Source organism: Abrus precatorius, unplaced genomic scaffold, assembly GCF_003935025.1.
Source record: "Abrus precatorius isolate BTA unplaced genomic scaffold, Abrus_2018 Scaffold9, whole genome shotgun sequence".
NCBI lineage: Eukaryota > Viridiplantae > Streptophyta > Magnoliopsida > Fabales > Fabaceae > Abrus > Abrus precatorius.
Window position 1 is genome coordinate 30,944,280 of NW_020874439.1, and position 18,809 is coordinate 30,963,088.

At 30.3% G+C, this 18,809-nt stretch overlaps 1 protein-coding gene across 1 annotated transcript; it reads left to right on the top strand.

Moving 5' to 3' along the window:
* Positions 1-12,616: 12,616 nt before the first annotated feature.
* Positions 12,617-18,362, top strand: LOC113849573 (protein SMAX1-LIKE 6). Its single transcript, XM_027479574.1, has 3 exons — positions 12,617-14,089; positions 15,171-15,414; positions 16,439-18,362. The coding sequence occupies exons 1-3, from the start codon at positions 12,894-12,896 to the stop codon at positions 18,305-18,307; spliced, it is 3,309 nt and encodes a 1,102-aa protein (XP_027335375.1). The 5' UTR covers positions 12,617-12,893; the 3' UTR covers positions 18,308-18,362.
* The last annotated feature ends 447 nt before the right edge of the window (positions 18,363-18,809 follow it).

Sequence of the window (18,809 nt, forward strand, 5' to 3'; positions counted from 1 at the left end):
AATCACCAGCAAAACATTTTGTTATTTTGATTCATTTATCTATTTACAAGCGTTTAAGTTATTTAAATTTAGACTATTTAATTAATACAACATGTAAATTTAAGTTTTAACAAGATAAAGAATCAATTTTAGTTTGTGATAAAAAAAACTTATAAATAAATCAATTTTAAATTTTGAACGTATAAACTCAAATTTAAATATAGTAATAAATTTATTTTATTTTATAATAAAAAATTAAATCTCATATTGACAGTTTATACTTTAAAAAAATTGTTCTTTTAAATAATACTTAAAAAACAGTTATATATTAATTTTTTAAGTACGTCCATTTTATAGATAATAATACTTATTAAAAAAAAATTAAACTATTCTTTGAATCAATCTAATATTTTCTCCGTTGTAACAAGTGTTTGCAAAATAATATAAAATATAATAACCAAATTCCAAACTAAAAAGTAAACAACATAAAAAAAAACAAAACACAAAGATTAACCAAAATTAAAAAAGAAAGAAAGAAAAGATGTATCGATGAAAGAGGGAAAGCTTCAAAACAATATCATGGCTTGCATAGTTGCATGTTTTACTTGTTCTAAAACCCTTTTTTTTTTTCTTTCAATTAATTAATCTCCCCAAAGAAAGTGTTTGTTTGGAATTACAGTTCTAAAAGATTATCACTTAGTTTATTTAAATTTACTAAAAGTTACGGAAAAATCTATCATATTTCAATATAAATTATACCAATCATTTACTATATATTCAATGCATGTCCTCGCTGTTAACTTATTGTTTCAGTAACCCAACCTAGTCTGAACCACCAATGCCACTTTTGAGTGGAATTAGAAAAGACATTTTGAATTGATAGAGGGCATCCACCAAAAAAAGATGATATATATTCAGGGTCCTCCAATCTGATTATGGACAAACACCCACAATTTGATTGATTTAAAAGGTTGAGTTAATCACAAATAGGTAACTCACGACCCTTTCTCCAATTGAAGATTAACAGTTTATGGGGTCCCACTTTTTGTGTGTCAACTCAATTTAAAGTGCATGTGATATAATATTTTTTAGAATCTTGCTAACAAGTGCCTCAAGGGCACTGAGCTGTTGGCATATTTGCCTATTTTTCTTTTAATATACACAAATTATGTCCACTAGTATATGAAATAACCTCAATTGAGTGGTTGAGTTTAGATAGACTCATAAGAACATCCAAAATGTCTATAATAATATTTTAGCTCAAGAAAACTACCACCAGTTAGATTATATCACGATCCTTGTCCCCTCTTTCTATCTCTCTCATCTTTGCATTTTAAATATGGTTAAACAGCAATGGATAAACTTTAGATATTAAACGTTATAATACTTATGTTTTTGTTAAATGAAATAAATTATCCTTGTTTAATATCGAAATTAATTATAATAAATAATAATAAAATTATAAATACAATCAAAATTATTTAATTAAATTTATATTTTACATAATAATATGATATGTGATTATAAATAATGAAAGTTACAAGTGAAATATCAACATGTATATAATATTTTAAAGTGAGAATGTTTATGTATGATTATATGGATAATATTCACTCCTCTCACCTCTCTAATGATAATGTTTTTTTATTTAAAAATGTGAGAATAAATCTCAACTATTAAATCTTACCAAGTCACGTGAGTTTAAAACTGTTTTAACTTTGACCCTTCGTTGATCAGATCAATCATTTTTATTCTAACATAAAAATATATATTATATTTCATCTATATTTATATGTCTTCGTCTAGTAGATATCCAAGAAAATATAAAATATCTCAGCCATATGCTTTTTATGGGAAACAAAATGTTAGAAATAGAGTGTAAATAATTAAATCATTCATCGGATGAACTAAATTAATTGAGATCAAACACGTAAAACGAGATACAAATTTAATATTTAATATTGGATTATTTTTAAGATCTTAATAACGACTACCACCACCGCAACAAAAAGAACAATAATAATAATAATAATAAGCTAGTATTAAAATAAGTTTAAAATTTTACATCATGATGCATGTGATATTAATATAATATGCCATTGCAAACTTAAGCACTAGAAAGGATTTTCCTTTTTTCAAATATTTCTTTCCCTTATATATAAAGCATGGGGTTTAATATTTTTAACTGGCATTTAAATAATTTTATTTATTTTTGTTTAAAAGACTGCAAAGAGGAACTCAGGAAGCTTATTATTAGATAGAAATGTTAGGGCACATTAAGTCTTCATAGAGAGATAATATTTAACTTTAATATTGGATATGTACAAATCTATTAAGCCGTGATCTCCTCTTGACTTGGATAAAAGTCTTTAATAGAATTATAGCCCTAGTTCAAAAGCCATAAGTGAATTGGGTGCTCTCACCCTTATCCCAAGTTGTTCATTTTCAATAACTTTTAAAAAAGAACATATATAAATAAATAAATAAATAAAAGCAGAGTAATGTTATTGATCTAAATCATCATATTTTATATTCATTAAGAATAAATAACAATATAACATGATCAAATTAGGATAGTATATATATTCCATTTCGTACTTCTCAAGAATTAATAAAAATTGTATAGTTGTTGAAAAATTATATATGACTATATGCGCCAGATACTTACTTATAAAAAATAAAGTGAAAAGAAAATTATCTTTTTTTAGAAGGTTGATAATTATGACTAGAAAGAGTTATAACAATTTTTTCTGTCATAAATTATATATAATTATAGATTAAACCATTTAAATACATTTCATACGTAACGTTTAGTATTTACCATGATTACAAAATAGATACTTTACTTTAAAATTTGCTACAAAGAAAATTTTCTAACAAGTGAAACATAAAATCAATCCTTAAAATCACGATGACTAATCACGTTTGTCTTTATTTTTTAAAAAAATAGACCTTGAAATTCAATCATTTCAATCCTCTAATGTCAGGGTTTGTAAATTCGATCAATAACTCTAGCAACTATCAGTTATTTTTATTATTGATTTTGGTGCATTAATCTTGGTGAGACATATTTGTTAGCTTTCAAAATTATACAATTGGTCTTCCGTGCACTTAAAAGATAATGATTCATAACAAATATTATAACACCTTGAGTAGCTATATCTAGGAGCATTATATATGTTAGACACCTTTAACAGCGTTCAAATGGATAGTAATAATAATTGTTATTAATTTCCATTTTCTAGCATATATAATAGTCGCTTTTCGTAACACAATTCTCAAAGACTTCAAGAAAAAAAATATGGCTATGTTGCAAGACTGGTTGGATATGGTTGACAATAGATGGCAAGGTGAGTGACAAGATGTTGGACTCAATTTGCGTACTTTAGAGTTGATTTGGCGTTGATAGAGGATTTGAATTTGGCCTTTGCCATGGCCTCAAGGCATAGTGCTTCTACTTCTCTTGTTGCCATTCGAATTAGAGAATGAAAATGAATTGCAAGGCAGAGCAGTCCAGACTGGGAGGATGCCATATTTGTGTTCTACATCTTGCAAAGTAACATTTTTGGTAATAACAGTGTTAAGAAAAAAAAATGAAGACATGTGAAAAAATTTTAAAATTTGAAGAATCAAAAGAATAAAAAACATAGATGATATTATTTTTGTTACATAATTAATTATATATGTCAATTAATGTAATATCTTAACTTTTTATTACTGTTTTTTATTTAAATATAGTCAACAGAAAGGACTAAATTGATGATGAAAGATAATCTTATAAACTATCAAAAGTATTTTAAGATTTTAATTAGGAATTAAAATATCCATCTTAAATGGAGAGACTAAATAAAAAATTTACTCATTTTTTTGTGTTTATTTAAATTATAAAAATATTGTAAAAGTTGTTTCAATATTACCAATCAAGGCACATCACTGACTTATTTCTCATTGCGATTAGCATGCAATTAAAAGCTCCAAAATATTCACTAAAAGTTTTTTAAATACAAAAGTTAATCCTCCATATATAACTCATCAGCATGTGGGAATCTCCATAGAAAGACATGGTCACCAGCAAAATGTGACTTTCTGATGACTAAGCGGTGCACCTGATCAGGAGAATAGCCTTATTCGTCTTCAAATCAAATTGTGTTGACCTTTTTCCTCCAACTTTTGTGCACGTTTTAAACAGAACTTTGCAGTAAATAAGCTGTATTTTTTAATTACTCTTATAGTCCTGGTTAAGTAAATACCACTTTTTTATAATTATTTTTTAAAGTGAAAGACATTTTTACTTAAAATTACGCCATTATTCCATTTCCCTAGACTTTTTTTTTCATATAGTAAAGCAGTTTTTTTTGTTGCTTCTTTTGAAATTTAGAATAAAAATTTTGATATTTATTCAAAGAATATTTCAGGGAAAGAATGGGACAAAGTGGAAAACAAGCATGGTTGCCCAACAGTGCACGTAGAAAGGCTTTAACATCATGCATAAACAAATAACATTTTATTAAAATATTTTTTTATCTCTCTCAATCACATTACCGATCTTACACTCTTTTTTTATTATTTCTCTCTAATTTGTAAAAAAAGGTACAATTACCGTTTCTCATTTTATTTTCTCTCAAAGCTGAAGTAAAACCCTCACAATAATGAAGCCTATAAACCAATTTTACACACATACATGCACTCAATATTTTGAAGGATTATAATGGCATCACACGCTTTCTATTTTCTCTAGTACCTTAATTAACAATCAAGGCCCTGAAAAAACAAAAAAAATTGCACAAACAGAAGGACAACAGAGACATGCATGCATGTTGTAGGCATGAGAAAATCGTGTATATAGCTTCCGAAAATGAACATGATTAACGTAGAAAGAGGTTGTAGGAGAAGGACCACGACCACGTGACACATAATTTTCTAAAAACAATATTTTAAGAAATAGCAGTATTTTGATAGGGTGCTGCCTTGCTATTTTCTTTACTCATACATTAGAGGGTCACAAACACCCAATCTACGTTTTATACTGGCACAACCCCCAGAGTTAATTATTTATGAGAAATTCTATTTGTACGTTTTTTGTATTTTTTTTTTTATAATTAATAAAGATTGAAAGAGAATAAATGAAAATCTGAGACAAGATCTATATATGATGGAAAAAATGAAGAGTAAAAACATAAATTATAAAAATATTTTAAAAATGGGATTTTTTTATATGAAAAAAATAAAAAATCACGAAAAATATGGTATTTTATGAAAATTATGAAAATACATTTTTTTCTTAAAAATCGCCTTTAAGTCAGTGACATATTTTGGATACTTTAAAAGTTTTTTATTATTTTTTAAAAATTTTCCATTTAATTTTTATTTTATTTTTAAAAAATTATACTGACGAATTTTAACTTTTATAATTTTTTAATGTTTTTGGAAAAATCACCTGTAATAATTTTTCATTATTCGATCAGTATTTAGATATATTTTTCAAATTTTGTATATAAAAAATTAAACCTTAAAAATGTGTATGAAATAATTTTCTTTATCAGTTACGTAAGTTCAATGACTGAAAAAAGTAATAAAATATAAATAAAATTTCGAAACTCAGAATAATGGGAAAAAATGTTTATTATCGTATCCCTGTCCAACTTTTAAGAAAGATATATTATTTGTACATAAATATTTTCGCGTTCCCTTATTATCATTTTTCTCTTTTCCTTTTTCATTAATATCAGTTTATATTTATTTATATATATAACTGGAAATATGTTATGAACCATGAATTTTTTTTTAATAATACATATTGAAAGGAGAATATAAAATTATAAATGATGGTTACGAGATTACATAAAATTGTAAAGTATTTTTTATTAGTATACATTATTTATCATAATTTAAATAATCAAAATCTGTCACATCAACAACTTTTTTGTCCATGTCATGTGCGGTTCTGCAAGTCGGAAGTCGTGAGTACTAAGTTGTAAAATAGCGAGTGGCTGGAGATAGCTTGGTGTTAACTCAAGGGCCTTCTTCAGGTACAAATTAACGTGCGTAAATAAATTTATTCTTGCTAATATAATAGTTTATAAACAAACAAAAGTATAAAAAATTATGTTAATGATATATTTTAACTAAATTCATAAAAATTATCTTTTTCTCTTTTTTAAATTCACCTCTCGATCGTACAAAATAAATTAAAGATTATTAAATGAAAAATAATAAATAAAATTTTATTGACCTTGGATTATGAATCTAACTCAAAGAGTAACATTTAATTAAGAGATACAGATACAATAGAGAAACAGAGATACGAAAGAAAACTAAAAACACAAATTCAAAAAATATTAGTATATTTTCTAGAAAAAAAAACACCGAAATCTCATTTTTTTTATGATAAAAATATTTTTAATAATTATAAAAAATTATATATATTATTCTATTATCACTTTTAAATATAATACACAAATACAAATATTAGTATATTTTTCTTTTGTTATCTTCGAATTTCTGTCCTAATATGTATGAAGAAAACACTAACTTATGGAAGCAGTAGAGTGGGTAAAGATGTGTCGGTTTGGTGAAGTAATAAAAAGAAAAGAGAGAGGAAAGGGTTAGAATGGGTGATATGATTTGAGATGGAAGATATTATTTAAGATTTGTGCATAGGAAGAGATGACATATATGTACCTTGCTTTTACTCCATTCCTTTAGCTATGGATAGATGCGTTGACAGTTGCAATTGCTGGCTTTGGTCGATGCAATTGCTGCGAACTGAATCATGATTACATGTAAGGTGTCGGATAGGGTTTGGCTATGATGAAAATTAATAATAATAATGTAATGGGTGAAGCATGAAGTGACAAGATGCTGCTCCCGTGACCACATGGTCCAATCACGATAGGGTCCCCATGAATTATTATTCAACGTCATTAAAAAGGTGGGGTTTGTTTCGATAATGATTCCCCTCTACACTACAAAGGTACAAACACAACAACACCACTCCTCTTACACCTCAATCCGTATGCAAAATCCTTCCCACTTAATCAATTTTATCTATCTTAATTATTTCTTTTATCATGTAATTTATTAATTAAATTGCTTATTTCATCTTCTATATAAGGGAATAAAATGTAAATTTGCCAAATTTTATTCATTATGGTAACAGATAGGTTTTATATATTATACACATACCCACATAAGCAAATAGGCAAGAGCAAGTCTCCTCATCCTCTATTTTTTTTCCTTAAAAGATTATATATAAATTTTTTATTTTTTTTATTAAAACATGGGATATGATTAATATCTTACTTTCAAATTATGTAAGACTTTACTTTTAATACTATTTACGAGAAAATAAATTTACTCATATTCTAAATTGTTTGATATTTAAGGATTTTTTTAAAAAAATATACAAAATTATAAATTATTTCATTGTAATCTTAAAACATAATTTTTTGTGAATTTTTTAATTTAAAAGGAAGGTAGTGTTATTTTAATCTTTGAATTATATGATATTATAATAATAATTATTATGTATCTTAAATTTTAAATATTTTAGATATTTATTAATGTGCAATTTAGTTGTTAGTAGCTATTTTTAATTAAATATGATATCATCATGCACTAAAATAAAGTGAATTAATAAAATATTAATTAAATTTTACATCATATAAAATTTATAAACTTGATATACTTTGTGAGATTTTTAAGCCAAATAATAATTGAAAATCTGATTTACTAGATGGAATTAAATGTGTAATATTACCAAATTTGAATAAGCGTCAATTAGTCCTATCCGTTTGCTAAAAGTTAATCAATTAATTACACAAGCAAGAAATTATTGATAAAGATAGCTTCATAAATAATAAATTATGTACATTGTTAATCATAGTTTGCTTTTCTTCTTTTTCTTCTTCAGAATCAAAGTAATTAACAAGTTGGCTAAGTGAATCGTCCCCACACAGAGGGAACAAGGTTCCATTTCGCAGCTTTCGCTCCAATTCCCTACTACAATTTGCCGCTTGGAAAGTGTTTGCATGACTCCCTGTACGAGGTTTGATATTTATAAGGTTTAGTGATTATCAAAACCCCCCATATTGACGTTCCTGTAAAAATGGTCAATAACATCCTTTAATGCAAAATAATCATAATCATATATATCATAAACCACAGTAGCAAACAATATACTTTTTTCAATCTTTTTAAATAATTATTTTTTTCGTGTAAGGATAAGCCAACATTTTGATCTTACTCATAAACAACTAATTATTAATACTTTATAATTTAAATTATAAAAAATAAATATTCGTATATATTAATTACTAAATTCCTCTTAACAACAAGTCACTTATTCATTATTCATATAAGTTAATTTATTTATTTAATGTATGAATTATCAATTTAACTATTTAATATTATGAATATTTTTAAATACAATTTATTTATTTATAAAAAAGCAGGAGAAAGTATGTTAGATAACAAGCTATGGGAAATCACTATATGAATCATGATTGGTGTCTTTGAGAAAACTTTGGAAGATTTGAATTTGAAAAGTTTAAACTGAAGTGATTTTAACCATTAATCACGGCAATGTTAATTGCAAGGATCGTGATTGCGGAAAAGCTAATTACTAATTACACATTTTCCACGTATATATGGAGCCCTAGATTGATGGTGTATGCATGCATATTGTTCCCACGTAGCATATACTGTGACATGCTTTGGACTTTAATCTTTGGCTGGGGGAAAAAACGTAGCCATATGGTTCCCAAAATGCATTGTTTTCGGCCACATGGTTATGGTCCTTACTCGTCAATCTTTTCCTTGCAATTTCTCTTAATTGTCGTGACATAGAAGCCACAAAATAAGCAAAACACAAGAATACGTTAGTATCGGACATCAACCTTTAAACCTTTGAGGTGTTGTTGACCTTGAGGACCCACCACCATCCAATATCCATGAGCCACCTTTCTATCTTTGAACGCTCGTGCATTAACTTTAAAAAACTTGCACAAAAATTGAATGAGAGTAACATAAATTAACTTCACGATATATAATATATTATAATAAATATATTACTTGAAAAGGAAATGAAAAAGTGTCTCCTTTGTCATGGTTATAGGTAATTTTAAGCCCAATATTGGTAACCACGCAAGCATCTAAGCAATAAATGTGATGGCTAACATTTTCTTCCTGTTTGAGACTTGAGTACGACCCCAGAAAATAAAATTTGATTTTGTCCCACAAAAATGAAGTGGCTCAAAATCACTTCAGAATTTCATATCTTTTTCTTTTGGGCACTGTTTGATATGCTTCAGTAATATCTTAGCATTTTAATTTGGGTCTTTTTCAAGAAATACTTTTAAACATAACCCTAACTTCTTAATTTAAAACCTTAATTAAGGCATAAGTTCAAAAGTTATTTTATATATAAAGTCGTGCTTCCGGTGTAATTAGGTAAACAATAAGCTTTTACGAGAATTATGTCAGGAATTTTACAATAAAAGTTAATAAAATGAACTAAAAGGAAATTATCTATTCATAAGATTTTTTAATGTAACTAATTAAGTTCTATAATACCCTAAGAGACATTTTGTTCGCTAAATATTTATTGAAACTTGCCAAAATTCTCAATAATCTCGCTTTTACGTGTGAGTTCGCCCAAAAAAAATATTTCTTAGAAATGATTTAATATAGCACTCGGAACATATATCCTTGAGGGCTGCAACATTGACAATATTAACAACGTACCATCTCAGAGTCGCCTTAACCAAATCTTTGACTTTGACATAATTTACTATACATAGTTAAGAAAACTCAAAATATTAAAATTTTGGAAGTTTAGAAAAAGAGAGAAAAAAATAATTTAAAAGGCTTAAGAAGGAAGGAAAAGTAAGGGTGAACCTCTTCCTTTCTTTTCTGTTTAATATTAAAAAAATAAAAATTTAATATATAAATGATATTATTACTTTTTTATATTATATATATAATGTAAAAAAATATTTAATCTAATAAATAGAAATATAAATGATAAGCTCTACTATATAAGTTAGTGAGACTCAAATAAAGAAACTAAAAAACTAAGATTAAAAGAATTTTAGAGTTAGAAAAACTTCTTAATTTTTTTTATATTTAATTAACTTCTAAAAAAAGTCAGTGATCCCAAAACTCTCTTTTCTCCTTCCCTCTTTTCTTCAACAAGAAACTCAAATAAAAATTTTAAAAAATATATAATAAAATTTAATAAAAAGAAATTACACTAATGAGTTTGAACCACATTGATCAATAGATTCACTGTACTTTTTACTTATAAACTTTTCACTTAAAACTTGTACTTTAATATTAATGTCAATAAATTATACTTTAATATTTTTTGATATATAAATAAAATAGAAAAATAATTATTATATTAATTATTTAATACCTAATTTTTTTAGCATCGAGTAATTTAATATACCTAAATAATTTTCATTTTTATATAAATTTCAAGTATATAGTACACTAGTTTTGATGTATATCAATAAACTATCGAATACTTAAAAGAAATTATAAATATAATTTTTTTAATTCAACGGTGAATTGTGATTGAATTATTTAATCGAGATTATTAAATAATATAGGAATAAATGTAATTATATGATTGTAAATAGATACCTCCTTTAGATGCATATTTATTAATAAAAGAGAAGAAGAGGTCCCAACAACGATCAAATACTGTTAAGATTGATTCTGATAGATCAAATATGATTACGCAGAATCTGTACCTTAGAAGCACTAATTCATGCGTACCTTATCACGAACAGTTTGATTTATGTAATTTGTCAACTAAGAACAAGTTTTTACTATTCACTTTTTCTGATGGAAAAAGGGTGGCTTTTAAATTTTAATTAATCGTTGAACAAGACTCCATATAAAAGCTGCGTAGTGCTCTTTTGTTTAAATATCGATCACACAATATCATTACGTTCATTATAATTTATAAACGATTAAATCTCTCAAACATATCAATTAGGGCTCGATTATTGTATGAAAAAAGTTTGGTTAAAAAACATACTTTAGTCTCAATTGAAAAAGAGGAAATTATCTAATTCATGGTTTGTTAACATAAGCTAATTTTATGTAATCTGTAAGTTATTTGATTTTGATATGTTTAATCATGCAGGTCAATCTTCTGCCATGGGACGGCTTACGTCAAATCAAACCAAATCAGATTAAAATATATGCAAAGTTTAATTGTATTAGTCATGCTTACATAATTTATCATCTATCATTTTGGTAATCCCTCGCCCCACAATATCATTTTATAATTTCCACATCAACAAAATGATCGATGATTCAGTATTAATCCTGTTATAGATATTGTATCAATAAATTTTACATTAATATGATCATGTTGTATGAACAGATTTACAAAGTTTATTGATAAAAATTATACTAATCGAGGTAAATTCAAATTTCAATTATTAATAAATAAATTTTTTACTAAAATATAAATTAAAACTTGCGATTATGAATACTGAACCTGTGTCACATCATAAGCTTAGGATGAGCGATGGAGATTAGATTAAATAATTTAGATTAGGCCCATAGTCTTCCCTTTTGTGTAACTAAATCTGAAAAAGCAGAAAGAAAGAGGAAAAAAGAGAGAAAGAAGAACAAAAGGTCCCTATTAGACCCAAAAGCTTGACATTGACCCTCTCTCACCCTCATATGCTTGAGTGGGCACGGCATCTCTCTCACCGTGAAAGACAAGCACTCAGAAAGTTTTTGAAACAAAATAAAAATGACAAAAGTGAAATTTAATAGAAATATTTGATAGATCCATAAATAATTTACACCTCTTCAGTTCTTCACTGTCCTCCCACATAGAATCTATACCCACCATGTGTTTCATCCATGCCCAAACACAAGGACCCCACAAAACATTGCACAGGTATTCTCCAACTTTTCATGTTTAATTTTCTGTTTTCTGTTACACTACACTCTAACATACGTTTCATTTTAAGTACAAAATAACACTTCTATTTCTTCTCTTACAACACAAACACAATTTTGCTTAATCTTCTGTTTGAAAGAAAAGGAAATGCTTCAATTTTTCTTTTTACTTACTTTTAGTTCTTTCTAAAATTTGACTTTTTTACCATATATAAAAATGATTTATATTCATTTTCTTAAAATCAAATCAAATACTTTCACTTAAGTTTACACTTTTATTCATAAACATTTTACTAGTATTAACACATTTAATATTTTTTATTATATTACATCACTTATAGTATTTATTATTTTTACATCTCTCTAAGTGTATATATTCAACTAAAATTCTATAAACTATTTTCCTAAAGCTTATCCCTTGGTGAAATACATTAAAGTCCAAAACTAATCTCAGTTTCTTAAAGGCGAAAAGATTATCACAACACACTTTGTAAAAAAAAAAATCACCTCTTATTATAATATCTAACCAGTAACTGTATTGTAAACTTTATTCTTCACCCAACATCACAACATAACATTGACCCCTCCACAAATAAAAGAAATAAATTAATAACATGATCATCCCCACAAAAACACCACTAGTAGTGTCTTCCTCCTTATCAACTCAAACTCCAACACTTACAATACAACCTCACTACTCTCTCTCTCTTCTCTTCCAAGACTGAAACTTTCCCTTGTCCTGACACACTCACTGGAATAAATAATTGTGGGGTTCAACAACTAAAGCCAAAACCTTCAAGTCTTTTTTATTACCTCACTGCAAAAAGTTCCAACTACAAACCCAAAACTGCTACCTTCAACACAAACACACATAAACCATAACATCACATTTATCATCATCATAGCTACTTCTCTATCTTATTATTTCTATTATTAATATATTAATTTTTTTTTTACATTTCTATTCTTATATATGCTCGCCGGCGATGCCCACGCCGGTAAGCACAGCGAGGCAATGCTTGACGGACGAGGCGGCGCGTGCGTTAGACGACGCTGTCACCGTGGCGCGTCGACGCAGCCACGCCCAGACGACGTCGCTCCACGCCGTCTCCGCCTTGCTGGCACTCCCCTCCGCCGCGCTCCGCGACGCCTGCGCCCGCTGCCGGAGCTGCTCCTACTCGCCGCGCCTTCAGTTCCGAGCGCTGGAACTCTCCGTCGGGGTCTCCCTCGACCGCCTCCCCACCACCAAGTCATCCGCCGTGGATGGCGGCGCCGAAGAGGAGGGTCCGCCGGTGTCGAACTCGCTCATGGCAGCGATCAAACGGTCTCAGGCGAACCAGCGTCGCCACCCTGACAGCTTCCACTTGATGCAGATGATGCAGCATCAGCAACAGCAAACGACGTCGTTGCTTAAGGTTGAGTTGAAGCACTTCATTCTCTCGATTCTCGATGACCCTATTGTGAGTCGTGTGTTTGGTGAAGCTGGCTTTCGAAGCTATGATATTAAGCTTGCTTTGCTTCAACCTCCTCCACCTTCTAGAATGTTCTCTCGCTCCACACGGTTGTCTCCTCCGGTTTTTCTTTGTAATCTTGAACCGATTCGGAACGGTTTGGGGCACCCTTTTGTGGGGTTTGATGAGAATTGCCGAAGGATTGTTGAGGTGGTTGGGAGGAAGAGTAAAAGGAATCCTCTTTTGATGGGGGTGTATGCAAAGAGTGCTCTTAAGAGTTTCGTGGAGTGTGTGCAAATGGGTAAAGGTGGAATTTTGAATAGTGAACTTGGTGGGTTGAGTGTGGTTTCGGTGGAGAAGGAGATTGGTGAATTTGTGAGGGAAGGTGGGAGTAATGAGAAGAAGATGGGGTTGAGGTTTGAGGAGGTGGGTTGTTTGGTGGAGCAATGTTCGGGTGCTGGTGTCGTTGTTTGCTTCGGGGAGATTGAGGTTTTTGTTGGGGAAATGGGGAATGATGATGGTGGTGGTGGTGTTGGATTTGTTGTTTCGCAGTTGACGAGGTTTTTGGAGGTTCATGGGGGTAAGGTGTGGCTGTTGGGTGTGGCGGGAACCTCTGAAGCATATTCTAAGTTCTTGAGGTTGTTCCCTACTGTTGACAAGGATTGGGATCTACATCTTCTGACCATGACCTCTGCCACCCCTTCCATTGAAGGACTCTACCCTAAATCCAGGTGGGTTTCTCTTTCTTTCTCTTTTCTCCATTGGTTTGAGTTTGTACTTGTCTTCACTTGAAACTTGGAACTAAACCAACCTATGTGTACTGTTGTAGTCTGTTTTGGATGGGTTTGGTCTTCCACTTTTGGATATTTATATATATTATATTGTGTAGTATTATAATATTATATATATGAAAAGGTTGTAGTATGTTTAGATGTGTGTAACAATATTTTTTATAGAGAAAAAAGTTGACATGTGAAGATGGTTATTGACAAATAAATGATCAGGTGTGAATTGAAGGATTCCAACTCGCTTGTGTTGTTGAAATCTCTCACTTGCTTCGGGACTTATTTTTGTGATCTAACTGGTTTGGCTTTTAGTTGCATCCCTTTCTTCGTCTTCTTTTTCCTCCTTTTTCTGCCACTTCTAAAGTTGTGTGGTTACAGTGGAAACAGAAAGGAAGTAGTTGTTTAAAAAGAAAAAAAAAATCTTATTATAAAATTTTAATTTATGATATCTATCTTTTCTCTTTTTTCTTAAATATATTTAGAGCATACTGTAATGAAGTTCATGATTCAATTTAGTCTGTTTTCATAGAAAAAATTAATTTTGCTGTGATGCTATATGTTGGGAACAAGTTAATTTGAATTTTGCGGGGTTTAGGCCAATTCCATTCGTCCAACCTAGAGTGGCTCCAATCAGTCTTCTTCATTACCATGATCTATATCTTGGCATGCATAGAAGGATTTACATAGATTTATAGATGCTTACGCATTTGCAGGCTTTTGCTGAATGCTATGATAAATGCTTCTTTTTCTGTACCCCTGGCCCACAGGCCCCCTCTTCTCTTTTGGGTTATGAATGTAGTTTCGACCCTTTAGATGATTCCTTAAGAGGGCCTTTTTTTAGAGCCCATCAAGCTCAATAGCCTGTTGTGATGTATATATATTTGCCTATAATATGATAATAGTGTATATATGTATATTGGTGTGATTGACGATGCTTTTTAAGTCTATCTCATCATGTGCACTTTAGCTTCTGACAGTTGTTTGCACGTTGGATTTAAAAAGTTCCCACTTCATGGTAAACTTGCAGCTTGATGGGGTCCTTTGTTCCATTTGGTGGGTTCTTTTCTACACCTTCAGAGCTGAAAAATCCCCTAAGTTGTACGAATGCGTCATCTTTAATTCGGTGTGACGCATGCAATGAAAAGTATGAACAAGAAGTTGGTGATATTTTGAAGGTAGGTCCTGCTACTTCGGCATGTGGTTACTCAACAAGCTTGCCTTGGTTACAAAAGGTTAATGTGGACTCGGATAGAGGATTGGATGTGGCAAAGGTGTGTGTTTTGATCACCTAATCTTGTTTTCCCTTGTTCAATGCATGCAGAGAAATTCACATCCTCACACACATACATGCAACTTCTTGCGGCCAATTGCTGTACTCACCCACTAAAATAATTTAGAGGTACGCAATAATAATAATAATAATAATTGCCTACAATGGTAAAGATAAAATAAAATTACACATTTCCCATTAAGAAATCAAACCGAGAACTATATCATACAACACGTTCAGGATGGAGCTAGGCATAGTCTATAGTGTAGACTATTTTTTAGGAACATAATAACGATAAGCTTTCTAACTACGTTCTTGTCTGCATTGGTTGAAGGGACTGCGTCTGAATTGAATCTTAAATTATCTTTATTCGAGAAAACTCACGTAGAGCATCTGCATAAGTTCTTATAAAATATTTAATTAAAAAAAATATATTGTGAATTATATTAAATGAGAAACCCTCAATTTGGTCCTCTAAAGTTATTTTTGTTATTATGAGACTAAAAAAAATTAGTTGCCAAATTAGTTTCTCGAAGATTAAATTATCTCCGTATTAGTTTCTAGAGATTTATTTATCACCAAATTACTCTCTCAATGATTTAAATGGTCATCATTTTTGTCCATATTAAGGACTAAAATGGTATAAATAAAATAATTTTTGGAGGACTAATTTGTTGACAAATTAAATCCTCGAGATACTAACTTAGTGATAAAATCTTTTTTTGAAGGACCAAAGTGGTAGTAAAAAGAATCTTTTTTTGAGAGACTAATTAGTTGACAAATTTCTTTAAGTGTTGATAAGACATAACTTTGGAGACTAAATAGAGGGTTCTCTCTATATGAAATTGCATTTTCTCATATCAACCCAAAATTAATCCTTTTCCTTCGTGTTCATTTATTTCTCTCTTGATTAAAATTCTTGGATACTCCATTGTCAATAATCATGTTTTGATCCATATGCCATGCTTCATTAATGCAATTTTTAACTGTATTTATTTAAGAATGAACTGCATCATCCAGTGCAGACTAGTGAAGGAAACACAAGTTTGAATGCTAAGATCTACGGATTGCAAAGGAAATGGAGTGATATTTGTCAACGTCTTCATCAAAACCGATCATTACCTGAATTTGAAATCACCAAATCAAGGTTCCAGGCTCCATCTCATGAAGGACTTCAATTTGGTTCAGGAAGTAGCAGCAAAGGTCCATCCCATAATGAAATCCAATATTCTAATCAAATTTCCTACATGTCTAAAGAGTTACAAAGTGCACTTCCATTCAAACAGATACTACCAATTTCAGTACCTTATGATACTGTTAGTATCAATGATGAAGTTGACCACATACAAAAAGTTTCAAAGACTTGGGCACCCCCTTCTTCTAAGACCAATATGAGTCTCCCAGACCTCACATCATCTTCATCACTCACTCCTGTGACCACGGATTTGAGATTAGGAACTATATATGCATCAGCGACAGCTACTCATGAGCCGGATACGCCGAAAGTAAGTGATCATAAGAAGCATCTTCAGCACTTGTCAGACTCGCTTTCAACTGATTTTGATGCCTTGAATGAGAATACTTCACACCAGATAGCTAGATCTTCTTCCTGCTCTGGTCCAAATTTGGAAGGGAAATTTGAAACAGTGGATTTCAAGTCACTTTACCATCTTCTCACTGAAAAAGTAGGGTGGCAGGATGAGGCTATATATGCTATCAATCGCACGGTGTCCCTTGGTAGATCCGGTGCTGGAAAGCGCGGTACCTCACATGTTAGAGCAGACGTATGGCTTGCTTTCCTTGGACCAGATAGGATTGGAAAAAGAAAAACTGCTTCAGCACTTGCAGAAATTTTATTTGGAAACAAACAAAGCCTAATCTCTGTGGATTTGAGCTCCCAAGACAGGTTTTACCCATCAAACTCGGTTTTTGAATTCCAAAATTCATATTGCCATGATGTGCTTATGAGGAAGACAGTTGTGGATTACATTGCTGGGGAGTTGAGTAAAAAGCCACATTCTGTTGTCTTTCTTGAAAATGTAGATAAAGCTGATTTTGTGGTGCAAAATAGTTTGTTCCAAGCGATAAAAACAGGCAAATTCCCTTACTCACACGGAAGGGAAATCAGCATCAACAATGCAATAATTGTTGTAACCTCTGCTGTGTTGAAAGGAAGTGGTTCTTTTGATCTGGAAGAGCATAAACTTTTTCCTGAGGAAAGAATCCTAGAAGCTAAAAGATATCAAATGCAATTATCACTTGGACATGCTTCTGAGAATGCCAAAAGGAGTGGTTGCACAAATGTAAAGGTTGCACAGAAAAAAGGGTCCTCCGAAACAATATTTCTGACTAAAAGAAAGCAAATTGAATGTGCTGAATTCAAGGAGAAAGCGTCATGCAAGACACTGAAACAGGTGGAGGAGGCATCAAGGTCCTATCTGGATCTGAATATGCCTCTGGAGGAGGTTGAAGAGGGCAATGATTACAATGATCATGAAAGTGAATCCATAGTTGAAAACCCTGAAGCCTGGTTAAATGATTTATGCGATCAAATTGATGAAAAAGTGGTGTTTAAACCATTTAATTTTGATTTGCTTGCTGAGCAAATAATAAAAATCATTGACATGCAATTTCGAAAGAAGTTTGGATCAGAGTTTATGCTGGAAATTGAGTATGATGTTATGGCACAGATTCTTGCAGCTGCTATCTTATCAGACAAGAAAAAAGCAATGGAGGATTGGGTAGAACATGTTCTTGGTAAAAGCTTTGTCGAAGCTCAACAAAAGTACCACCCTTCACCTGAATATGTATTGAAACTGGTTCACTGTCAAAGAATTTTTGTGGATAAACATCCTCTTGGAGTATGCCTTCCAGCTAAAATTAATCTGAACTGAATTTTTGCTCTCACTATGTATTTTGTAATTACTTGTAAAATGTAGCTTTAGGTATATAGCATTTTTTGGCTAATCAATCCCACAATTTTTTTCTTTTGTGGTGATCATTGTGATGCAATTTTTATGGTAAAAGGATGTGTATCTTCATCGGTTTTCTTATTTACTCTAATGTCTTTTGTAGTGATTGCTGTAGGAGTAAATTGTGCAACTAATATTCTTAGCGAATAATAAAAATGAAAGAAACTATTGAGGCAATAATAGCATAGAAGAGATTGCAAGCTGCATGACAATAGTGTTGTGCTTGCGGGGAGGGAAAGGCACAAACATTAAGTTGATGTTCAATTTTAAATTTATTTTAAATCACCTTATCAAATCGATTATATAAAGAAATAAAATTTTGTAGAAAAAAAAATATTTTTTTTAAGAAAAGAAAAACATATTTAGAATTCAAAATTAAACATTTAGAACCCAAAATTGACTATAATCAATTATAACTAATCAC